This window comes from Lampetra planeri, chromosome 16 (genome assembly GCF_965212315.1).
Source record: "Lampetra planeri chromosome 16, kcLamPlan1.2.h2, whole genome shotgun sequence".
In the NCBI taxonomy this organism is placed as follows: domain Eukaryota; kingdom Metazoa; phylum Chordata; class Hyperoartia; order Petromyzontiformes; family Petromyzontidae; genus Lampetra; species Lampetra planeri.
In genome coordinates this window covers 5,729,941-5,750,257 of record NC_136122.1, presented here as the reverse complement: position 1 = coordinate 5,750,257, position 20,317 = coordinate 5,729,941, and the positions used below count along the sequence as shown (strand labels likewise).

The 20,317-nt window shown below is 48.3% G+C and overlaps 1 protein-coding gene across 2 annotated transcripts in view; it reads right to left on the bottom strand.

Moving 5' to 3' along the window:
• Positions 1-1,832: 1,832 nt before the first annotated feature.
• LOC144722955 (MOB kinase activator 2-like) overlaps positions 1,833-20,317 on the bottom strand; it is a 78,554-nt gene continuing 60,069 nt past the window's right edge. For both annotated transcript variants that reach the window (XM_078601404.1, XM_078601405.1), the window contains exons 3-5: positions 18,904-18,997; positions 7,434-7,561; positions 1,833-6,436 (exon numbers count right to left, since the gene is read on the bottom strand). In XM_078601404.1, coding sequence (XP_078457530.1) covers positions 6,174-6,436; positions 7,434-7,561; positions 18,904-18,997 — 485 coding nt within the window. In that variant the 3' untranslated portion in view covers positions 1,833-6,173. The remainder of the gene's footprint in view (positions 6,437-7,433; positions 7,562-18,903; positions 18,998-20,317) is intronic.

Here is a 20,317-nt window from a genome sequence, read left to right as displayed (position 1 = left end):
TCGCTTCTGAAAAATAACTATAAACCTCAGTGGGCCTTACGTGGTAAAATAAAATAGTTCAGTTTCAGATGGTGGTGGATTGGGGAGGCTTTCATCCAGCAGTGGAAAGATCATGTCTGATGATGATACATTATTTGCTATCGTCATATGCTGTGGACATTATGGATGGACGTGTTTTCACCACAGTAGATTAGGACGGCCCCGATATAAGTGAGCAATGCCCAGTGGTCGTTTGAGTAAGAATGGGGCCATGTTTTTGTTGGTGCACTGGGCTCATGTTGGTAGTGAATGTTGGTGGTGGATGTTTCTTGGTAAACGTCGATGGTAAAACTGTGACCACGGTCGTCTTCGCCAGGCCGTCACCGTTCCCAGTGCTGCTCTTAGGAATGAATTACCTCTCACCACAGTGAATATTGGGTTCCATTTCAGGCTGAACTGACCTAGGTGCAGTTATCATGAGATTGCATAGCGCAAGACATTACACGTTCTTACAATCACCCCAACGTATCAGCTTTGATGAGGATAATCCGATACCATATTTTTTTTCATGACAATGCTATCGCTGTTATGGCCAAGTCATTGTGACTTTTCGTGTCGACTCTATTAAGAAATGTTTTTATCGGAGGTGGCTGGGTGGCCCAAGGAGGCTCATAATGGATGCGTCAGAGCTCTGAAGTCGATCCTGCGTTGAAAGTCTGGGCGTCAGCCACTCGTGGTTTAATCCCGAGCGGAGTGATTTTTTTATCGGATCGAGCTGCACAACCGAAAAAAAAGTTATTCGGCTGAGCGTTGCACATCCCAGCTCCTACGACTACATATTATAAATATGAGGAAGATTAATATGAACTCAAAGCACACTGGGGACATAACAATAATAAAAGACGACATAATTGAAAACAATAAAGGTCCTATTATTGTTGTACTGAGTCACAGACAACCGAGTCACCGTAAAAAGTTACAGTACAACGCAGCATATCTGACTACTACACATCTACCCTGACCAAATAACCAGCCACACAAAGTGCTGAATGTGTACCACGGTGCAACTGGCATGCTCGAGGGCTGGTTGCACATCCGACCTGGTCACATAGCCGCCTTTACCTTTGTTGTCGCCGAGTCGAAATTTGCGACATTGCAACTGTATTAAAATCTGTTAACAAGATTACAAGGAAGACCTCAACACGTTCGTCATTGACTCTGTGGCCTTAAAACAGATTTTTGTTTTTACATAACAGGTGACCTTTCGTGCAATGGCTCTTCTTCATAGATGTAGGTAGGTGCTACGATACGAATGGCCATTGCTTGAAACATCACCTATTCGCCCCCCACAGTGTTGTTATCGACGAACGGACCGAATTTCGTTGTCAAGCTCGCGTGTTCACCGCTGCCAATGCGGAAGCAAACATCACCAAATGACCAGTTTTTTTTTCAAAATACAAATGTAGAGGATGTTCCGGACATCTTCACACGCAAACACGGGTTAAGGGTCAGGGGTCACGGGAGCACTGCCGTGCACGACACGCAATCCGACGATTGAGTGGAGGACACTGATCGAATTAGTGCAAGCAAAATTATAATTATTATAAAAGGGCAGGAAAACGAATGATTATAAAAGGGCTGGACATTAAAGTGAGCGGAGTTGGAGAGTTCCGAGGTCGGTTTTTGATGACGAGTGAAAGTGTGGTGTGAGTTGGCGTTGAAAATAAAGATCCTTCTTAACCAGCTCGTCTCCTCTTCACAAACGACGCTCAATTCGCGCACGGAGCGTGGGGGATGATCTTCTGCCTCTCGAGGAGACGTTCTCCGACAAACGCAAGCCACGCACTGCAAGGTGAGCGCATTGAATTTTTATTGATCCGTTTCCACGCATGACACAGCTAGCTGCCATGCACACACACACACCTCAGAGCGCAAAACAAACAAAAACATTTTATAAGAGATAAAAACAAACAAAAAAAATCGAAAATAGATAAAAACGACGGACAGAATTACTCGAAACGCCGAGTACGTGCAGAATGAATAACGACGACGAGCGGCATCACCACGACGCACGGGGACCCTCGAGCCATTCTAAGTGACGCGACCACGGCGTGCCCTTTGACCTGTGATTTTGGGAGCTAATGTCAGCGACGCAAGCCAAGAACTGGGCCAATGAAGCGATGAGGTCTGGGGATCGCAAATCGACCACTCTTTGGTGGTTGCCCCACCCCACCCATTCGGCTTCCCACCCCCTCCATCGAAGGTGGGAAACCCCCCACCCCTACCACCACAGGGCACTTGGTGACGTCACGCCACTGGCCATGACGTCACCAAGCCTCGCCCATCAGCTGCTGACAGGTGGGGAACAGGCGGGGGGAAAACTTAGATGTTACCAACTATTTTCGTGTTTTCCCAATTAGTCGAGAAAACGAACCGATAGATCAATCGATCACGTCAATCATCGTAAAGCCCAGCTCTAGTAGACGCAAGGTCACTGTGTGAAAAAGACGTAGCCTTTGAAATGCACTGTTTACATTTTACTACTCCTTACCGCTGTCCTGCTCATTTGCATACAATTATATTGTCTGTCCTACTGTTTTTGTTTTTTAAACCTGACATTTTCAAATGCGGCTATGGATTGATGCACATAAATAAAAAAAAATCTACCAGAGATACGATTACATAGCGTTTGCTTATATTAGCGACTAAAAGAATATTCCTTACGTGGATAAATACGTTTCTAAAAATGACACTTTAAATGTTTGTGCACATGCTAAAAATTGCAGCAATATATAGAAAAAGGGCCAACTTTGTTATTAACCGGGAAAGGCAATTCATTTTGTTTAATGCCAAGAACAGTTGCAGATTGTATCGGACGAGTCTTGTGACAAAGTGAGGCACTACTCTTTTCAAGTTGCAAGGCAAACCGTTGGTCTGGGTGTACAAATGTCCGCTTAAAATATACTGCCCCTGACGAACGCAGATCCTGGGAACTGGGTTCACACGAACCGAATGCCGCGCGACTGCATTCAGCATTTACTTCTGCACTTGCGTAGCGGTTTAAACGATTATGCTTTCTTAAGTCATACATTTTTGATTTTTTTCCCACCCAAAACAACATAAAAAATATAACCAACAACCACCCATTAAAAATAAGACCGACTATTGACAATGTATAAAATGATCCCATATTCTCCTTTGGCAAAACATAAAAAAAATACCTGTCACATTATATATTATTATTATTGTTAATGCAAGGCTTTCGTAAAAACGGCGTACAACGTCCAGTAGGAATTGAATGCAGAATCAGAGGGGGGTTTCTCTGTTTTAGAGTTACTCGGTACGCAACGATTCACCATCGATTCAAACCCGAATCTTACACCCACGACAGACACGCACGTACGTACGTGCACGAACCATGCACGTTCAGGATCCGATGTTATTTTCCTGCGTCGATTCTATGGAAATGTGACCGTCACGAACAAGAAAAGAAAGCAGTCTAACCTTGATTCGAACCGTGACCCCCACCCCCGAAGGTGAGACAATCCGTCGAAGAAGCGGAACGTTAAGTCACACACACACATAAGTTACTGCATACAACACCGTGGGGGTCGGAGGTGGGGTTGAATATCCGTGATGACTTCGCACGCGAATGAGGCTCATAACGCCCGCTCAGCAAATGACCGTGCACACACTGCAACAAGTGACAGCACAGCGATTATCAACGACGACTGCAAGCAGCACTGCTGCTGTTCTATTTTTCTACGAAAACATGCGGCGCGACCGAAGCACCGTCGTACACGGAACAAAGCGACTCAACCCTGATAGGCAATGTCAAAGCATGGGCTACCCACCTTACATAATATATTAGCGTATTCTGTGGACTATACGAAGCACTTCCCGCCATACGTAGCCAACCAGATTGAGATCACTTTATTCCAGAGTGTCTTATACTCCGGAGAATACGGTAATAGACTTCACAACATCCCGTACGATCCTGCAGGATTTTACAACATTCAAATAAAATGTGTTTAATGCACTCCACTGAAAGTGTGGTGCCAATGATAGAGCTGCCTGGCCAAGCAGCTTGGGAGTGGTGGGGCAGGTGGATCACTCTGAAGCGCTGAGCGCCACCGGTGCTATTCATGGGGCATCCACTTCCTAAGGGACATGCACGAGGAAGTACGGCAAGTAGGTCGTTGCAGAGTTGGAGTAGTCACCTCTTGGAATTGTAGGCAATGGCCAAATATCACAACGAGGACCAAATTCGGAACATGAGTTTTGTGGATGGATATTTAAAATGATTAATGTGCCAACCTTTAATCTGAGCTATTTAAACATTTTCCAACATATGGGTTAGTATAAGTGAAATGCATCTACTGAGCTCGATGACACCATCTGTTTTTAAAGGGTATCCAACGTCAACATTTTGCTAAAGGACATTCATATCCATTGCAAATTGCCCCCCCCCCCCCCGTAATGAGAATAATGTGGAATTTCCAGCGATGGCTCCGGGCCACCAATGGAGATGAGTGTTGAATGCAAACCTCCCAATGCTTGACTGAGCAGGGAACTTTACTTAAATAACATTTAAAATTGCATAGTAGATGCGACACTCAAGATGCAAAAGGCACTTCCATAATCCCCAATTTAATTACAAAAAAGGGTCTTCTTGAAACAAATCTATTTCACAGACGTCTCCTCGTGTTCTCAATGGGGCTCTGAACACCGCTTTAAATATAGGTGACATCTGCACAAGGCGCAGAAAAACCCGACACATTGTAACTCCTGCACGATAATACAGTATGCTTGCTTTAGAGACAATTAAGAAAGTTTGCGAATGCTGACGACTATCAAACCAAATTAAACCTAACTAACATGGTGCCTCGTTCGTGGATAACTAATTTAGAATGTTTAACAACATCGTTGACATTTGAATATACATGATTAACATAATGAGCTGAAGTAAAAAAAAACCATTGCTGCTGTTGTTAAATGAATGTTGTACACATTTAAAGACAGCCCACTTGTATGCAAACACCACCACAGAAATGTACATTACATACAGGCTATACCTCTCAAGTAAATATTAACTCACAACGAAATCCACTGACATTAATAAAAAAAGCTATTGCATATCAACATTACTTTATTTCCATTTCGAATGGCTAACCCTTGCAGCAGCTTCACAAAAAAAAAAATTGCAGGAAATATTTTGCGTTTCTTTTTTTTAAAAGGTGCCTTAATGTTTAAATTAGTTCCACCAGCAGAGGTTTAAACGCTCACAAATACACCACCAATCGACTCGCACACAGCATGCTCGTCACTTTCCTCAATATACTACCCACGGAACTGGACCGCTTCAAGGTCGCGCAACGAGCAAAGGCCACAGTGGGAAAGCAGCACCGGTCCCCAAGAAGTAATGAACGAACACATATACCGCATATAAACACACACACACGCGCATACACACACGCGTACGCAACTATCAATTGACCTTTTCGTTGAGGAGGTAAAAATGACAGTAAGCATAACAGCTCATCTCGGGAGACCCAAGATTTTGCTCATGTTACGATTTTTTTTGCAAGGTTGAAAAAAAAAGCATTTTTATTATGATAATAATATATAAAAAAAACACCCCAGCCTTAATTGTGCTGCATATTTTGCAATGACAGAAACAAATCTGGAGCAGATTTCTTTTCGGAGTCGTCTCCCGTGTTCCATACACTGAAAAGCGAGTAATTGTACTGATGTTTTTTGTCTTGTAGAGTAAAAAAAAAGAAAGATAAAAAGGCAGCACGTGCCCAAAACAGCAAGACGAGAAGAAGTCCGTTTCGAGTCACCGTAACATCCTCGAGACGGCTTTTGCGTTAACGCCGATAATGATGATGGCGACGATGACCGTGATGAACCGGTGCGTCTGAATTCTGCTAAAATCCCATGAAACTTCCTCAATCGACAATAGTGCAGCAGCAGCAGTAGCAGGCGCCATCCACCACCAACAACATCTTCCAAAAAAAAAAAACACGGGGCCATCTATATTCCCTACGTCTTGCGTCTTCACTTACGTCAGCTTCCTCATCGCGCAATTCTATCGCCAAGACGATTTCAGTCCCGTTTGGATTCCCCTGCCGGGGCAAAAAACGTAACACGAACGGACAGACGCGCGCGCGCGCGCACGGTCGCTATCGGCGTCAGCGTCGGCGCGAGATCTGGGCACGCGGCCCCGGCAGCAGCGCATCGTTCAGCTCGGCCATGAGCGCCAGCTCCTCGGGCGGCAGCAGCGAGAACTCCACGCAGAAGGTGAGGAGGTGCGCGTAGAGGCTGTTGAGGTGCGAGTGCACGTCCAGCGCCACCGTCTCGCGGAAGTGAACCCAGTACACGTGGGCGAGCACGTGGAACAGGTAGCGGAAGATCTTCTGCACGTACGAGTTGAAGAAGTTGGGGAAGTCGCGGCCTGCCGGGTGCATTAGGTGGGGGGCGGACGAGGGGGGGGCGGGCGGGGGACGGGAGGGAGTAATCGATTAGAATCGAATCGTTGGTACGTTCGGTGGCCGCGCCACTGTTATAGCAGCTTGGTGATGATGGCAAAGGCGCTGTGTTTTCGCAGGCAGGGCGAGTCTGCAGTGGTTTCACAGCAGGGCCGGTTAGGGGGTGGCGATGTTGCCATGCAGTCTGACACAATTGGCGAAAGCCGAGAGTTATTTTCGAATCTGCCAAGATTAGGACCGTGACGGGCCTTCCCGTTTCGGACGGCGACACGGCAACGTCACCGTCCGCTGTGAAGCAGTCGCCACGTATCTCTGGTGAACGGGTCCGCGGGATTAACCAGGGCGGCCGCTGGGCTCGAGCAACGAAACCTCTGCGACAACCCCGCGAACGCGCTGCCACTCGGGCCAACGCCGCCACCCCCGTCCAATTGGTTAGTCAGTGAGTCGTCGACTTCACTGGCTACTCGGCGATTCGGTAGGTTTATCCTTTACTTGTCGACGAACGCCTTCAGGCCGGTTGCCGCCGCGTTTTCGAACTTCCCGACTAGCAATATAAAGTGCGCGAGTTCAAATCCCGGTCAGGGGGTCAGCCAACTCGGCCCCATCATCCCCTCTGGGTCGAGTAAAATAAGTACCACCTTGTGGCAAGTTGTTCTAGTGAATAGCCCCCAACCTGTAGAGAGCGACATTTCCACCACTGCCTTAGGCCTGCAATGGATGTAAGCGCCGCCGCAGTGCCCACCGGACGCGCGTGGTGGGGACACCGCGACTTTTTGGCAACGAGCGAACTTCACAAAGCCGAGGGATGGGGGGGGGACACACACACACGGAATTTTCATCGGCGCAGCCGGAGGCGAAATACGCCTACGCCGATCACTTCCCCCCGTCGAATTGACGGCTACGGTGGGAAACCCAGGCCAAACGGGGAAAGGGAAAAATCGCGACGATCGACGCGCGTCTCACCGTATTTGGTCGGGAAGATCTTTTCGTCGGTGACGAGGCGCTGCACGTAGCACATGACGTAGTCCACGTACTGCGGCCCCGTGCACTTGAGCTTCTTGCCACGCTCGCCCTCCTGCCAGTACAGCTGCCTGCGGTCGGGAGGCGGGGGAGGGGGGGTGACAGCGGCTCGCTCCGTTAGGACGTCGCCATCGAGGGAGGCGGGGAGGTTGGCCACGTGGCTCACGGGGTCAGAGACACTGAGCTGACCCCCCCGGGGGGGAGGTTTCTCGAGCGATGGGTCTCAGCCTGGTCGTTAAAAACTAAACAGCAACACCCCTTTGTGTGTATTCTTGGGTCTTTCGGTAAAGTCACGTAGATAGGTTCAAAGAAAATAATAAAAAATAACAGAAAACTACGACGTTTCGATCGCAACGCAAGCGGTCGTCTTCAGGAAAACGACCGCATGCGTTGCGATCGAAAGGTCGTAGTTTTTTGTTATTTTTGATGATTTTCTTTGCACCTACCTACGTGACTTTACTCAAAGACCCAAGAATATGAATTCCTGCAGTCACGAAAGCTTTAAGTCAAGATTTACCCCCCTTTGTGTGGTTGTTGACTTCTGTCGATCTTATGGTGGACCACGAAGCTCGTGGTCCAACATAAACCGCATCCGTGCAAACCATGGCAGATGCGGATGCCTGATACACCTCTGATTAGCATGGTTGGTTATGTACCATTCGAAAGAAGTTCAACATACATATATTTACATGCACAAATGGAAAATGTAAAACTCTCCAGTACGTGACTGTGGTCATCCAGAACAGACGTGCAACGTATAACGACACAATGCCCCGATCCACAAGCACAAAGGAGACATCACAGCGACGATACACTCCGCTGCTCCTGCCGCAGTTATCTGGCTTGACCACCGGAATCCTGGGTTTAACTGGGCTGAACTGTACGAGAAATCTCACAGATCCTTCAAATATCTAAACATTGTCCCATCAGGCTAGGATGCATTGGCTGGGTCATGTAGCCTGCAATCCAAACTAATGAATGCTCAACAAACACTTGTGTGTCTGGCCAGATAGAGGGGGCTAACTAAGCATCGCAAACGTTGGATAAAGAGATAAGAGTGGTATGTGTTGCAGGGGGACTTGGAGCTGAGCAAACTTAATGACTGGAACCAGCGGTGTCAAGATTTACATCCGCGGCGGGGACTTGTGAAGGACGGTACTGGGCAGTTATAGGCAGCTTGCGCTCACATAAAAACAAAAACTGCAGGAAGACGAGCGATGCTCACAAAAATGGCAGAGTGCCAGGTGGCTAAAGCATAGCAAGGTGGCATATTGGAAGGGTGCAGGTGGTGCATCTGCCCGTCATCTCAGTCGGTTAAGCTCGAACACCTGGGTCTGTATTCTGGCTTCCTGCCAGCACTTCAGGTGGCCTCCCGCAGTCTACCCAGCCTGGAAAAAATGCCACAAGTCAAAACGTCTGCTCCTCTACCTGAAAATAACAGGGGCTTGCTGTCGCTGCGCATGAGCGTCCATATGCACGTGCAATTATAAACCGAGTGGCCTCCGGCGACAGTGAATCACCCTGAGCCGGAGCAAATCGCCCGGAATGCACCTCGATTTCATCAGATCTCAGGAAACGCGGCAGGCAGGGTTGGGCCTGCACTGTGGTCAGATGGGCGGTCACGGCCACGCACGAGAGGTTGTCATCGGTTGCGAAGCCATCAGCTGGGCAGCAGAGGCCAGTGCAACCAATTCCACCGTTGTACTTCTCCGCTCCCCCGTCTACGCTGCAGCAACCCGCACTGACCGGCACGGAGAAGTACGGTCAACAAAACTTCCCAGGACCCCGTACCGCATGGGGAGGCCCTCAAACGGCGGCGGATTCAAAAAAGGGCTGTGCCGTGTCCACGCACGTAAGCAAGCGCTGCCATCACAATCATCTGCACAATCGTCCCCGATGGACGGGCCGGCAGAACGATGGACGGACGGACCGAATGACGGATTGATGATGTGACGGACACAGGCAGGTCCGCGCGCCCGTGATAAACTCCGCGCTTTTCTGGACGGTGTCACGTCGCCTGCTCACGGCGCGCTCGCTGGACCGCCCGGGTCAGGCGGTGCGCCGTACAGGACAGCCACCTGATAGCGCAGGCCGCGTGCCACTAAAAATAGGCCGCGGGGCTTTGTGCTCGTGCCAAATGACTTCGATAACAAAGGGAGTCTGGTTACGGTCAAAGACAGCGGCCACAGTTTATACAGCGGCCCTGTTTAGACAGCGGTGCTGCTTCGTGCGAGTCTTGCCGTAGACTGTGCACTACGGGGATGTTTTTTTTTCGTAATGCAAAATTAGATTTTGTAATTATGCAAATAAATACAGATTTATAGAAAGTTAACGGTTTTCAAACCAAATCACAAAATGCGAGTTAATGGACCGAGATGACTAGCAGGTGCAACACCTGCGCTCCCCGCTGTGCCACCATGCACACACACACGCGTGCGCACACAAGTACATGTGCGCGTGTGTCTTAAGGGTAAGACATAACAGACTGATGGGCCGAGTGCTATTAGAGAGCACTTATGAAGGCCTAAACAGTGATCGTGTGGTCAGCACCACCCACAGCTGTCTCCATAGTGCCACTTACACACCACACCTGGTACTCATTTCAGGTTGAGTCGATACAGGGGAGGTCCATGACCAGTTCAAATATTCCTCACAGATTTTTGGTCGTGAGCGGGAATCGAACTCAGGTGGACTGAGGTAGCCGGGTTTGTAGAGGCTGCGTGCTAACAACTACAAAGATACCCCGTATAGCCTTGACAGACTGTTAGGGCAAGTGCTGTTAGTGAGCACGGCACACAAGGGGATGGGTGACCAACACCACGCCTGGCCACCTTTGTCTCTCCAGAGGCAATGTTTGCACACTGTACCAGGTACTCATTTGAGGCTGAGTGGACCTAGGTGAGGCCCAGGACCAGTTCTGATAATCGTCACCGGTGATAGCCGTGAGCGGGAATCGACCTCGGGTCGCCTGGTTCGTAGTGCAGCGCGCTAACCGCTACTACACTACCGCTCCCTAACTACAGTACATACATGGACACGCACACACAGACCCATGCAACTCATGAGCACAAGTATTAAACAATGGTCCTTTTGTACGTGGGCCTTGTTTGAATTACCAATTATCAGCTACTGGCGGGCCAAGTAACTGCAAGAACAACACTGCCTGTGCTCCATATGTTACCCCGGTGGTATAAATAGCCCTTTAAAGTTGCACAAAGCAGGTTTGTGAGGTTTTTTTTCTTTCTTTCTGCCTTTGCTTCCCAGATCTGGGCTAAGGTCCCAGTGAAGTGTGGGCCACAACTTGAGCTCCGGCACAGATTCCCTGGTGTCGACGTCCACCCACCCCTCGCACGCAATGGTTCGTTCCAGAGTGGACGTCCACCCACTTCTGCGACGGTGGGACCATAACACGGGCGTGGGGTTGTCTGGACAAGAAGGATTTTATTTAGGATTTAGTCGCTTCCAGTTGGATTACCTTGCTGATCTCGTCAATGAGCACAAACCCACTATGTGAGCTAAGGTCATCCTCGCAGCGACAGCTGCTTTGGGCTCTGCCATCGAACGAAGCCGTTCACTGCCACCGCGCCCTTCCAGGTGCACTTCTGCAGATGCCTGGAACCCCTCTTCCTTCCGATATTGGGAAGCCACACTGGAGCCTATGCACGTTTAGATCACCTCGATTGAAAACTCACTTCTTCAGAACCGCTTTTTGTGTTTCGCTTGTCGTCCTTCCCACGCGCCTCCAATTAGCCTGGTTGGCTACGTATGGTACGAAAGAAGTTCAACATACACACGCTTTTATAAGCATGGCCGGTTGGTGCTGGGCTTTGAGCGCCACGAGTTGAGATCCTTATTGGGGGGCCGCCTAAGCTCATCATCATCATCCCGTAGTTGAAAAAAGATGCGGCAGTCAACAGTGGCTGTTCTATGAATAGACTGGGCCCCACCAAGGGAATGTGGAATTTACACCACTGGCTCCGGGCTGCCACCTGAGATGCACACCGCTCAGTGCTCAATCGATGATGGGGAGCAATTACGTTGGTGAAACGTACAAACGTGCGAAGTTGTGCGCACTTCACCTGAATGCGCGCCATGTTCTCGGGCTCTCGGTAAGCTCCGTGAGGCTTTGAGCCCGGTAAGTATTTGGTTGGGAGACGGCTTGGGAATAGCAGGTGATATAGGCTCGTGCTGCGAGGTGGCCAGGAGGTGGTGATGGAGCGGCGAGTTCTTAAGATCTGTCTGTCTGTGCGGAGCTCTGCGGGGGGGGGGGGGGGTTTCTCCAGAGACTTCCAGTTTCTCCCCCAAATGCCAATCACCCATTAATTAAATCGGCCAAATATCCCAATGCAGGGCCCTCGTGATCTGCTGATATAAATAAAAAAGGAGTCTTGGGACTGTGTAAGGCTCTTTCCTGTCTAAAAACAAAGGGCATTCCTATCTTTTTTTTGCATGCGTCTTTTGGTATTTAAATTGTAGCCCTTTACCCGCCCCTCCGATTATGTATGTTGAACTTCTTTCGCACCATACATAGCCAACCGTGCTAACCAAGGTGCGGGGTAAGGACGAAAAAAGGATTAGCATGCATGGTTGGCTACGTACGGTGCGAAAGTTCATCATGCATACATGATCGTTATTTCTGACTGTATTCTATTCATACAAAAATAATGTTGTATATTCACACATGATCTCCATGCTGCAAGAATCATCGCAGGGTCTTATGACAAATCGTACTATTTTGGTTGATCGTATACATTCTATTGTACGTGTGCATGAGAAAACAACAATGCGTGGATTTACAAACTTAGATAATAATAAGAAATGATTTAATGTTATATTGCATCATTCACATAACATCAAACATGACCACGATGGCCTTTATGGCTCTTAGCATATTAAACATTTCTCATGAATTACGGCGACGTATTTTTTTTTCTCTCCCCACAAAGTACCCTTCTATTCCAATCTAATACATTTAGATATATGGGCTCACTGCTGTGAATTCACCACCCTTTTAATTCAGTATTTTTCCATTCAGCAGGGGTGTTCCGCAAACACTCAAACGTCGGCTCTTCTATTTTATTCTCGTTACCGGTAAAAGGAGCTCGTTTGGTGGAGTTTATTTCCCCGTAAAAATGTTCCCTTTCGTCTCATGCCCCCTGCGGTCTTCCCACAATACAGTGCAGTCATGACAACTACTGTACGATGAATAAAACATAAAATAAAAACTCCCCCCCCCCACCCTCCAAAAAAAACAGAATGTGAATTACTTGCTTCTTGTGCAACACGAGGCACTTTAGTAAAATTAAATAAACTGCCAGATTTGTTAATCCGCTGCTGGATGAGGGGTCCTCCCCACGCCTTGTGGGCCATGAAGGATATTTGACCATACTTCACCACGCTGGTCAGCGCGGGTTGGTGAACACAACAATTGATATTGCCGCTCTGCCCTCGACTGCCCACAACGCCGACTATTGCGCCTATCGTTTTAAGCGCCTGGCGACCAGCCGTCCGAGCACGACCCACCCAGGCTCAAACCCTGGTTACCTTCCGAGATGCGACGAGGTTGGGTGCATTCCGGGTTATTTCGTCACGGGCGCGGAAATGCCGTGCGCGTATTTTAACAACTTTTCTGGTTAGGAGTCGAAGAGGTAGTGCTGACGGCGCACCTTGCGCTAAGCGATTTCACAGAAGCTCGTGAAAATGAGAACCGAGCCTTTTTGTGTGGGACGCACGTCAGGGCCCTCAGGGAAATTACAGCACAAATACCGACACGCAGGAGTTTACCGTGAACTTCAGAGGCCAACATTTACGGAGACGTTGTTCTTAATCCCACCTAATCGTAACGCCACGGGACGGTCGATAAGCGTTTCACAAGCGTCTTGCCCGTGATAATTCACGACCGTATCACGAGGTACGCCATCTTTGAGACTTCTGCCCAGAAGGGTGAGGCCCGAGTCTTGAGGCTAATTTTCAGGAGGGTTCTGCTCAGGGCGTTCGACCGCATCCCTTCTTCTTCTTGGTTCTTTCGGTAAAGTTACGTAGAATAGAAATAATAAAATAATAAAAATAAAACATAATAAATATTTTATTATGTTTTATTTTTATTACATAATAAATATTTCATTGTTTTATTTGTATTATTTTATTATTTCCATTCTACGTGACTTTACCAAAAGAACCAAGAAGATGAATCCCTGCAGTCACGAAAGCTTTAAATGGAAATTCGCATCCCTTCTGCTGATCATCTATTGAGTGTACTGTAAATCACCCGCCATGACACGGACGTTGACAAATAAAGTAGAACAAAAAAACTGATGAGAAGCCGGATGTTATTTTTTGGACAGAGAACCACTTTGAATTTAGTAAAGACAAAGATCCCCCATACAGGCTTAACGGACTTTTGTGGCAAGTACTGCGAGGGAGCACCTATGAAGGCCGGCACGGCACACGAGGGGATGGGTGGTCAACACCACGCCCGATCGCCGTTGTATTCCGAGTGACGATGTTTACACACCACACCAGGTACTCATTTGAGGCCGAGTCGACCTAGGAGGAGGACCGGTTCAGATAATCGTCACCGGCATTGGTGGCTGTGAGCGGAAATCGAACTCGGATCCGCTGGATTCATAATGCAGCACGTGAAACCTACCGCTCACAGCATTACACACAAAGACACATACCTCACTGTGGCGTTCACACACACACATACGCGCACGTGTACTACAACCGCTACACCACCGCTCCCCACTAACAGCTCCTACCTACACGCACACACCCTGGGCAAAACCCTGCTCGCCGTTACCGCCAAACTCGTCACTGCCTCCGCAGGCGCACGTGGCTTTTTCACGCGGCGGCGGTTTCCGATTCTCTCCGTGAATCACCTGTGACCCGCACGCCACCCATCCCTCCCCCCCACGAGTGTAGGCCCGACGGGGAGAGAGGGCGAGCGACACAAGGGAGTGCCTTTGTGTGCGGCGTGATGACTTTCAGACGGCGGAATGTGCCGTCTGACAGGTGCGCCGCCGCTACTTTTCCCGCAGCCGCCCGCGCTTTTTGACGTCCATCGCTCGCGGATCGCGGTGCCGCGAGAATGTTTTTCGCGCAAAAAAATAAGACGATCCTTTTCGCAGACGATGGGGTTCAGGGCTCAAAAACAAAGACGTGATACTACGCGTATCAAACGAAAGCGTCCGAGCGAGACAGTGAAACGTACAAAAACCGTTCGCCTACATACACACGGTTCGGTACAGCACAGATGTGATAGTGAATGTTACCAGGGCGGAACAAGGACACATTTGGGCGGTAATCTGGCGACACTGGTTTTAAGTTTGACGGTTGCACTCGCACGAATAATCTTTCTCAATGGTGCGTGCATTCATACATAAGGAGTCAAATGTGAGCGAAGTGATTCATAATTGGGTTTTCGGTTTAGGTCGTCGTGTAAACGAAATGTCTTGCAAACCCTCCTCCACCCGACACCGCCGATTGGTAAAAGTTTCACGTGGCGGAACCCGGCATGAATATCCGGTAAAATGGGGTGGACTGGGTACTGCGCTACCCTCCTGAACGCATGGTAATCGTTGCTCCTGCGAGATAACAAGACAAATTTGGACATCGCTTTCATGTTATTCTATTTTCGGTTGTGTTCAGTTACATTATTACTCATCCCCTGTCTCCCATTTTCTTCCGCCCCCCCCTCCCCTTATGTACATTTCTCCCGATCGTTAGCCCTACCGCGAGTCGGGACGCCCTCGTTTATTCGTTCCCTAATGTCGAGGGTGCATTACGCCCTGGCTTGTTACGCATTATCTGTTGTTTTTTTTCCCTCGTGTTGAAATTCCCACTGTATTCTGGGTTTTTTTTCATGATGAAAAAAAATTGCTTAGAAAGTATAAAAAAAAAAGTGTCACTTGAATCAAAAGCGGCCTAATTAATTACTGCTTTAGCAGCACTGCCGGTTTGTTGCTGGAAAATAATCTCGCAACATTTTAAAGGGGAGCGCGACGTTTCGCTGGAGACTGCATCCGGCATCGTCAGGTTATCAGCTTAGATCTCAAGTGAAAGCACTTCCTGATCCGGGTCCTTGGGTAGATGCGGTACAATCATGCAAGTGGATCTAATAATTAATTAGTTGATTGGTTGTGACAGGCAGGGTTAGGTGAGTGTCATAAGGTGACTCTATGGAGCAATTAGTGAAAATAAGCCAGCAATTTTTGTTGAGGTGTATTGTAATGAAGCTGGGATTTTAATGCCATTGTGATTCTAGTTAAGCGTTAACAGGACGTACTTAGTGAGTTGTTATGAATATAATCGAGTGTTATTTTGTTATTTAACGCAATCACAATTTAGGGCCATGAAGGCGAGTATTTTTTTCTAATTCCTGTCCGTATAAAATTGGCGAGTGAAGTGTTGGCAGGCGTGGCCAGCCATTGAATGCAGCGCGTCGTTTTTAACGTTACGTCAGCGCAACACCACTGACAATCGGCATGCACGGTAATTGCAGGTGGCCATAGGGGAGTTATAGAGGCGGGTTTATTAAAATGGTGCGGTCGAGCTGTGGAGGATTAAGTGGTCTATATAACTTAAAGAGATTGTAATCGGCTACATTTTTTCATTGCTGCACTCCTTTTTGATAATTGCAGCCGTTGCAGCCACCAACGTTTTGGGAACAACCTTTAACTTTGTAAATCCTACTTTTAAAAAAATAGAATTAGCGCTGGATACAGTCATGCTTGCCAATTTGATTTGTAACGTTGATCCTTACCTGCGTATCGATAGTTCAATGATAATGTGCCATTTTATTGAGAGATGAGTGGTTGTTATCTTGGTGTGGTCTGGGACTATTCTGTTGTCGTTTATGCTGCCTTAACCCAAGCTCGATCGATCAGACCTATATTATAAATTAACTCATTCATTAATACATTATTTTAAAAACAATTATTTATATTTAGTGACTTGCTTACCTCTGTCTCTATTTTGCATTGCTATCGTTGCTTTTGTGTCGTTCGCTGTGGTAACTCGTTGACCCGCCCACTCGCTGACCCGCCCACTCACTGACCCGCCCACTCGCTGACCCACCGACTCACTGACCCACCCACTCGCTGACCCACCCACTCACTGACCCACCCACTCGCTGACCCACCGACTCACTGACCCACCGACTCACTGACCCACCGACTCACTGACCCACCGACTCGCTGACCCGCCCACTCGCTGACCCGCCCACTCGCTGACCCACCGACTCGCTGACCCATCCACTCGCTGACCCACCGACTCACTGACCCACCCACTCGCTGACCCACCGACTCGCTAACCCACCGACTCGCTGACCCACCGACTCGCTGACCCACCGACTCGCTGACCCACCGACTCGCTGACCCACCGACTCACTGACCCACCGACTCGCTGACCCATCGACTCACTGACCCACCTACTGGCTGACCCACCGACTCACTGACCCACTGACTGGCTGACCCACCCACTCACTGACCCACCCACTCACTGACCCACTCAAACTGGACCTCTGTGAATAAAAGAGCTTCTCGGCTCATCAGATTCCCCCTCCAGCCTCAATAAAGATTTTGATTCCGAATGATGGCCACCGCCGCCTCACACATGCTGCCTCGCGAAAGGCCGGAAACCGCCGGCAAAGCCACACAGAGCGTTATGCGGGCGGTGCCACCTCCCGTCCAGTGGCACACACGGGAAGAGATGAGTATTTTTTTTTCCTAAACGATTTCCGTGTTAATCCGAATAGTGAAGTATTGGAACAGATAACTGGTAGCATAATCGATTAGTTAATTAATCAGATAGCATTATTAAACTAATCCACCAATTAACTCATTAAGCGTGAGGTTTTTAAGTATACATGTACCCCATGTTAAACATTGTTGATGGGAACCTCATTTGCCAGTAAAAATATGATAATTGGTTCTTTACCCTTCTATCTGGCAACAAAACTGCAGGTATTGCGGTCTATTCAAACATGACTCCTTGTAAAAAGGTGTCAGTTTTGTTGCCAGATAGAAGGGTAAAGAACCAATTATCATTGTTGATGGGTTTACAAAGTAGAAAAGTTAAGCTAAAAAAAATGTTTTGGTACAAAAATATTACTTTTACATTAAAATAAGAGAAATTGTATTGCCAATACATATCTCAGGCCCTTTGTAAGGACTTGAAACACAACACACGCCAACGCAATAAATAATGTACCAGGATTTAACGCCTTACATTTCAGAAATTCCTGATTTGAAAATTCTAGGTTGTTGCCGCGAAGGAATCCATTAATGTGTACGCCTACTTAAAGTGTGCTGGCATGCGTGCACACACACACACAAACACGTTACATAAACAAAATACGTAACCTCGTTTCTGTCTCTCATCTTCCAAGCGCCTCGCTTTTGTATAGGCCAATCTCCGTATCCCGACGAGCTCATGCCAAGCCAACTGCACGAACATCTCGACACATTCCTCGATACCACAATGAAATGTCAAATATAAAATTGGTGACGTTTTGGCCAGAAGCCCTTCCTCGTGGCACATCAATGGAGACCAGAGAGAGTGGATAACAAGAGTTGGAGACTATCTCTCTGGACGCTCGATATGGATATGGATTGAATTTTAAGGCCACAGTGGTAATCATGAATGTGTTGAGCTTTATTCGGTTACTTGCGCTCGTGCACCACTGCCAACGCAGCAAGCAGCATCGCTAAATAATTTGTTCAACTCCAGTGTTGAAAACTGGCATTATGCCTACACGACCTATTCCAACAGTAACTAATGACGAACTGTTATATAACGTCCGTGCATAACGAGTGGAACGAGGTGGGATTCAATTCATGGAACCCTGGCAAATCTGCCACCTCCGTGGATAAAGAGCAAATAAAAGCCCCCCGTCATGTGTGTCAACATAACAGATGCACACGACAACAACAGGGTGAACATAACATCGCAATTTCAAGTATGCAGCCTCGCAATGACCCATAACTACGCTGAGGCCGCCTCTAATTTTAGTCGTGCACAGATTACTCAGAGAAAAACACGAAAGTGTTTATCAGATCCAACCTGTTTACGTCGCCATTACAGGAGTGCTTTTTTTATGCCCCCACCCCCGTATCTGTCTGAATAGATGCGAAATAAATATTAATGTGTTATTAAACTACACGCCTTCCAGAGGTGTCATCCATGATCAAATAATTATAGTTAAGCAGCAGTTTGAGATCGTAGGGTATGACTTACACTTCAAAATGCACATTATCGTCATTGTGTAAGAATGTAGATTAAAAAAAATAGGAGAGCAGAAATTACGTCCCATTAATGTTTGATGATACATGAGCTGGGCGAGATGAGTGCTGGGTGAGCTGGGTGAGTTGGGTGCTGGATGAGTTGGGTGCACCATGGACACGCTACTCACATGCCAGGGATGGTCATGCATGGGCAGGAGGTGCTGGTGCAGAACTCCGACACGGTGCTGTACTGCAGGTTGACGTGGTTGAAGAACGTCGTTGCTGCAATGGGACGACACGAAGAAAGTGAACCCCCAGTTCAGTCATTCACTGCCTTCCCGCACACGGCCGGTGTGTATGCGTGCATGCGCGGTAGTGTAGCGGTTAGCGTGCTGCGCTACGAATCCGAAGACCCGAGTTCCATTCTCGCTCACGGCCATCACCAATGATGATTATTTGAACCGGTCTTGGTCCTCCCCTAGGTCAATTCATCCTCAAATGAGTATCTGGTGCGGTGTGTAAACATCGCCACTAACGAGACAAAGGCAGCTGGACGTGGTGCTGGACACCGACCGGCCTTCGTGTGCGCACTAACAGAACTTACCCCAACAGTTCGTTCAGGCTATACGGGGGATATTTGCCTCTGTATGTATGTTGAACCTCTTTCCGACCGTACGAAGCCAACCATGGTAATCGGACGTGCGTGCGCCAATCTACATTATTACGGCAGGGCCCAGTCTCCGAACAGCACAACCACGTGGGTTTCCAAAAACCGGCACGCACTTTATCAACCCCGGAGGGGATGAAGAGCAGAGTTGACCCCACCTGGGATTTATTAGTCGGGTGCTCTAACATTCGTGATGGATAAACGTGCGTGTGTGTGCGTGTGTGCGTGCGCGCGTGTAAACGGACATCCATTTTTTCAATCCACTGCGGGTCAGTGCGGGTTGAGGAAGCGGGCAGCACAGATGTGTGGAGCACAGAAGTAGAGTACAACAATGCATTTTGCTGTATTACCAATGTCTAGCCACCACCTTAGCCAGCCCTCCCCAAAACATATACGCACCTTTGGGGGCTATTTGACCGTACTTCCTCATACGTACGTACGTGTGACATCTCACAAATCCTGCCGCCCATATCTGCCCGAGTTTAGACTGCACACCGGGGTGATGAGGACTCCAAAGCCATCGAACGAAACGGAACGTCCGCTCTCCGAAAAGTTTCCGGCCCGTGCCTGCCGTGGCGCTGTTCGGAACGATGTCCGACGTTTCACTTTGCGTGCCGGGTAGCTAACTCGCTGGCTCTGGCCCCTCTTTTCGGTGAGGAGGAGGAGGGGGTGGGGGGCGGAGGTGGGCAGAGGGGGGTGGACAATGCGTAGCCACGAAAAAAACCTACACGCACGGACGGGAAATGTCCTGAGAACGGGCAGGCGGCGAGATTAAGCCAAATTAAGGACCGTCCAGCGCGCTGGGCCACGTTGCCCACTGCTCAGGTTTATTTTATTCGGATCGTTTAGCCGCTCCGAGTTGAGCGCATTAGAAGGATTTACTTGTTCCAGGGTCAAACAAAAAGACCATTCTAAATCAAATGGCTTTTGGGATT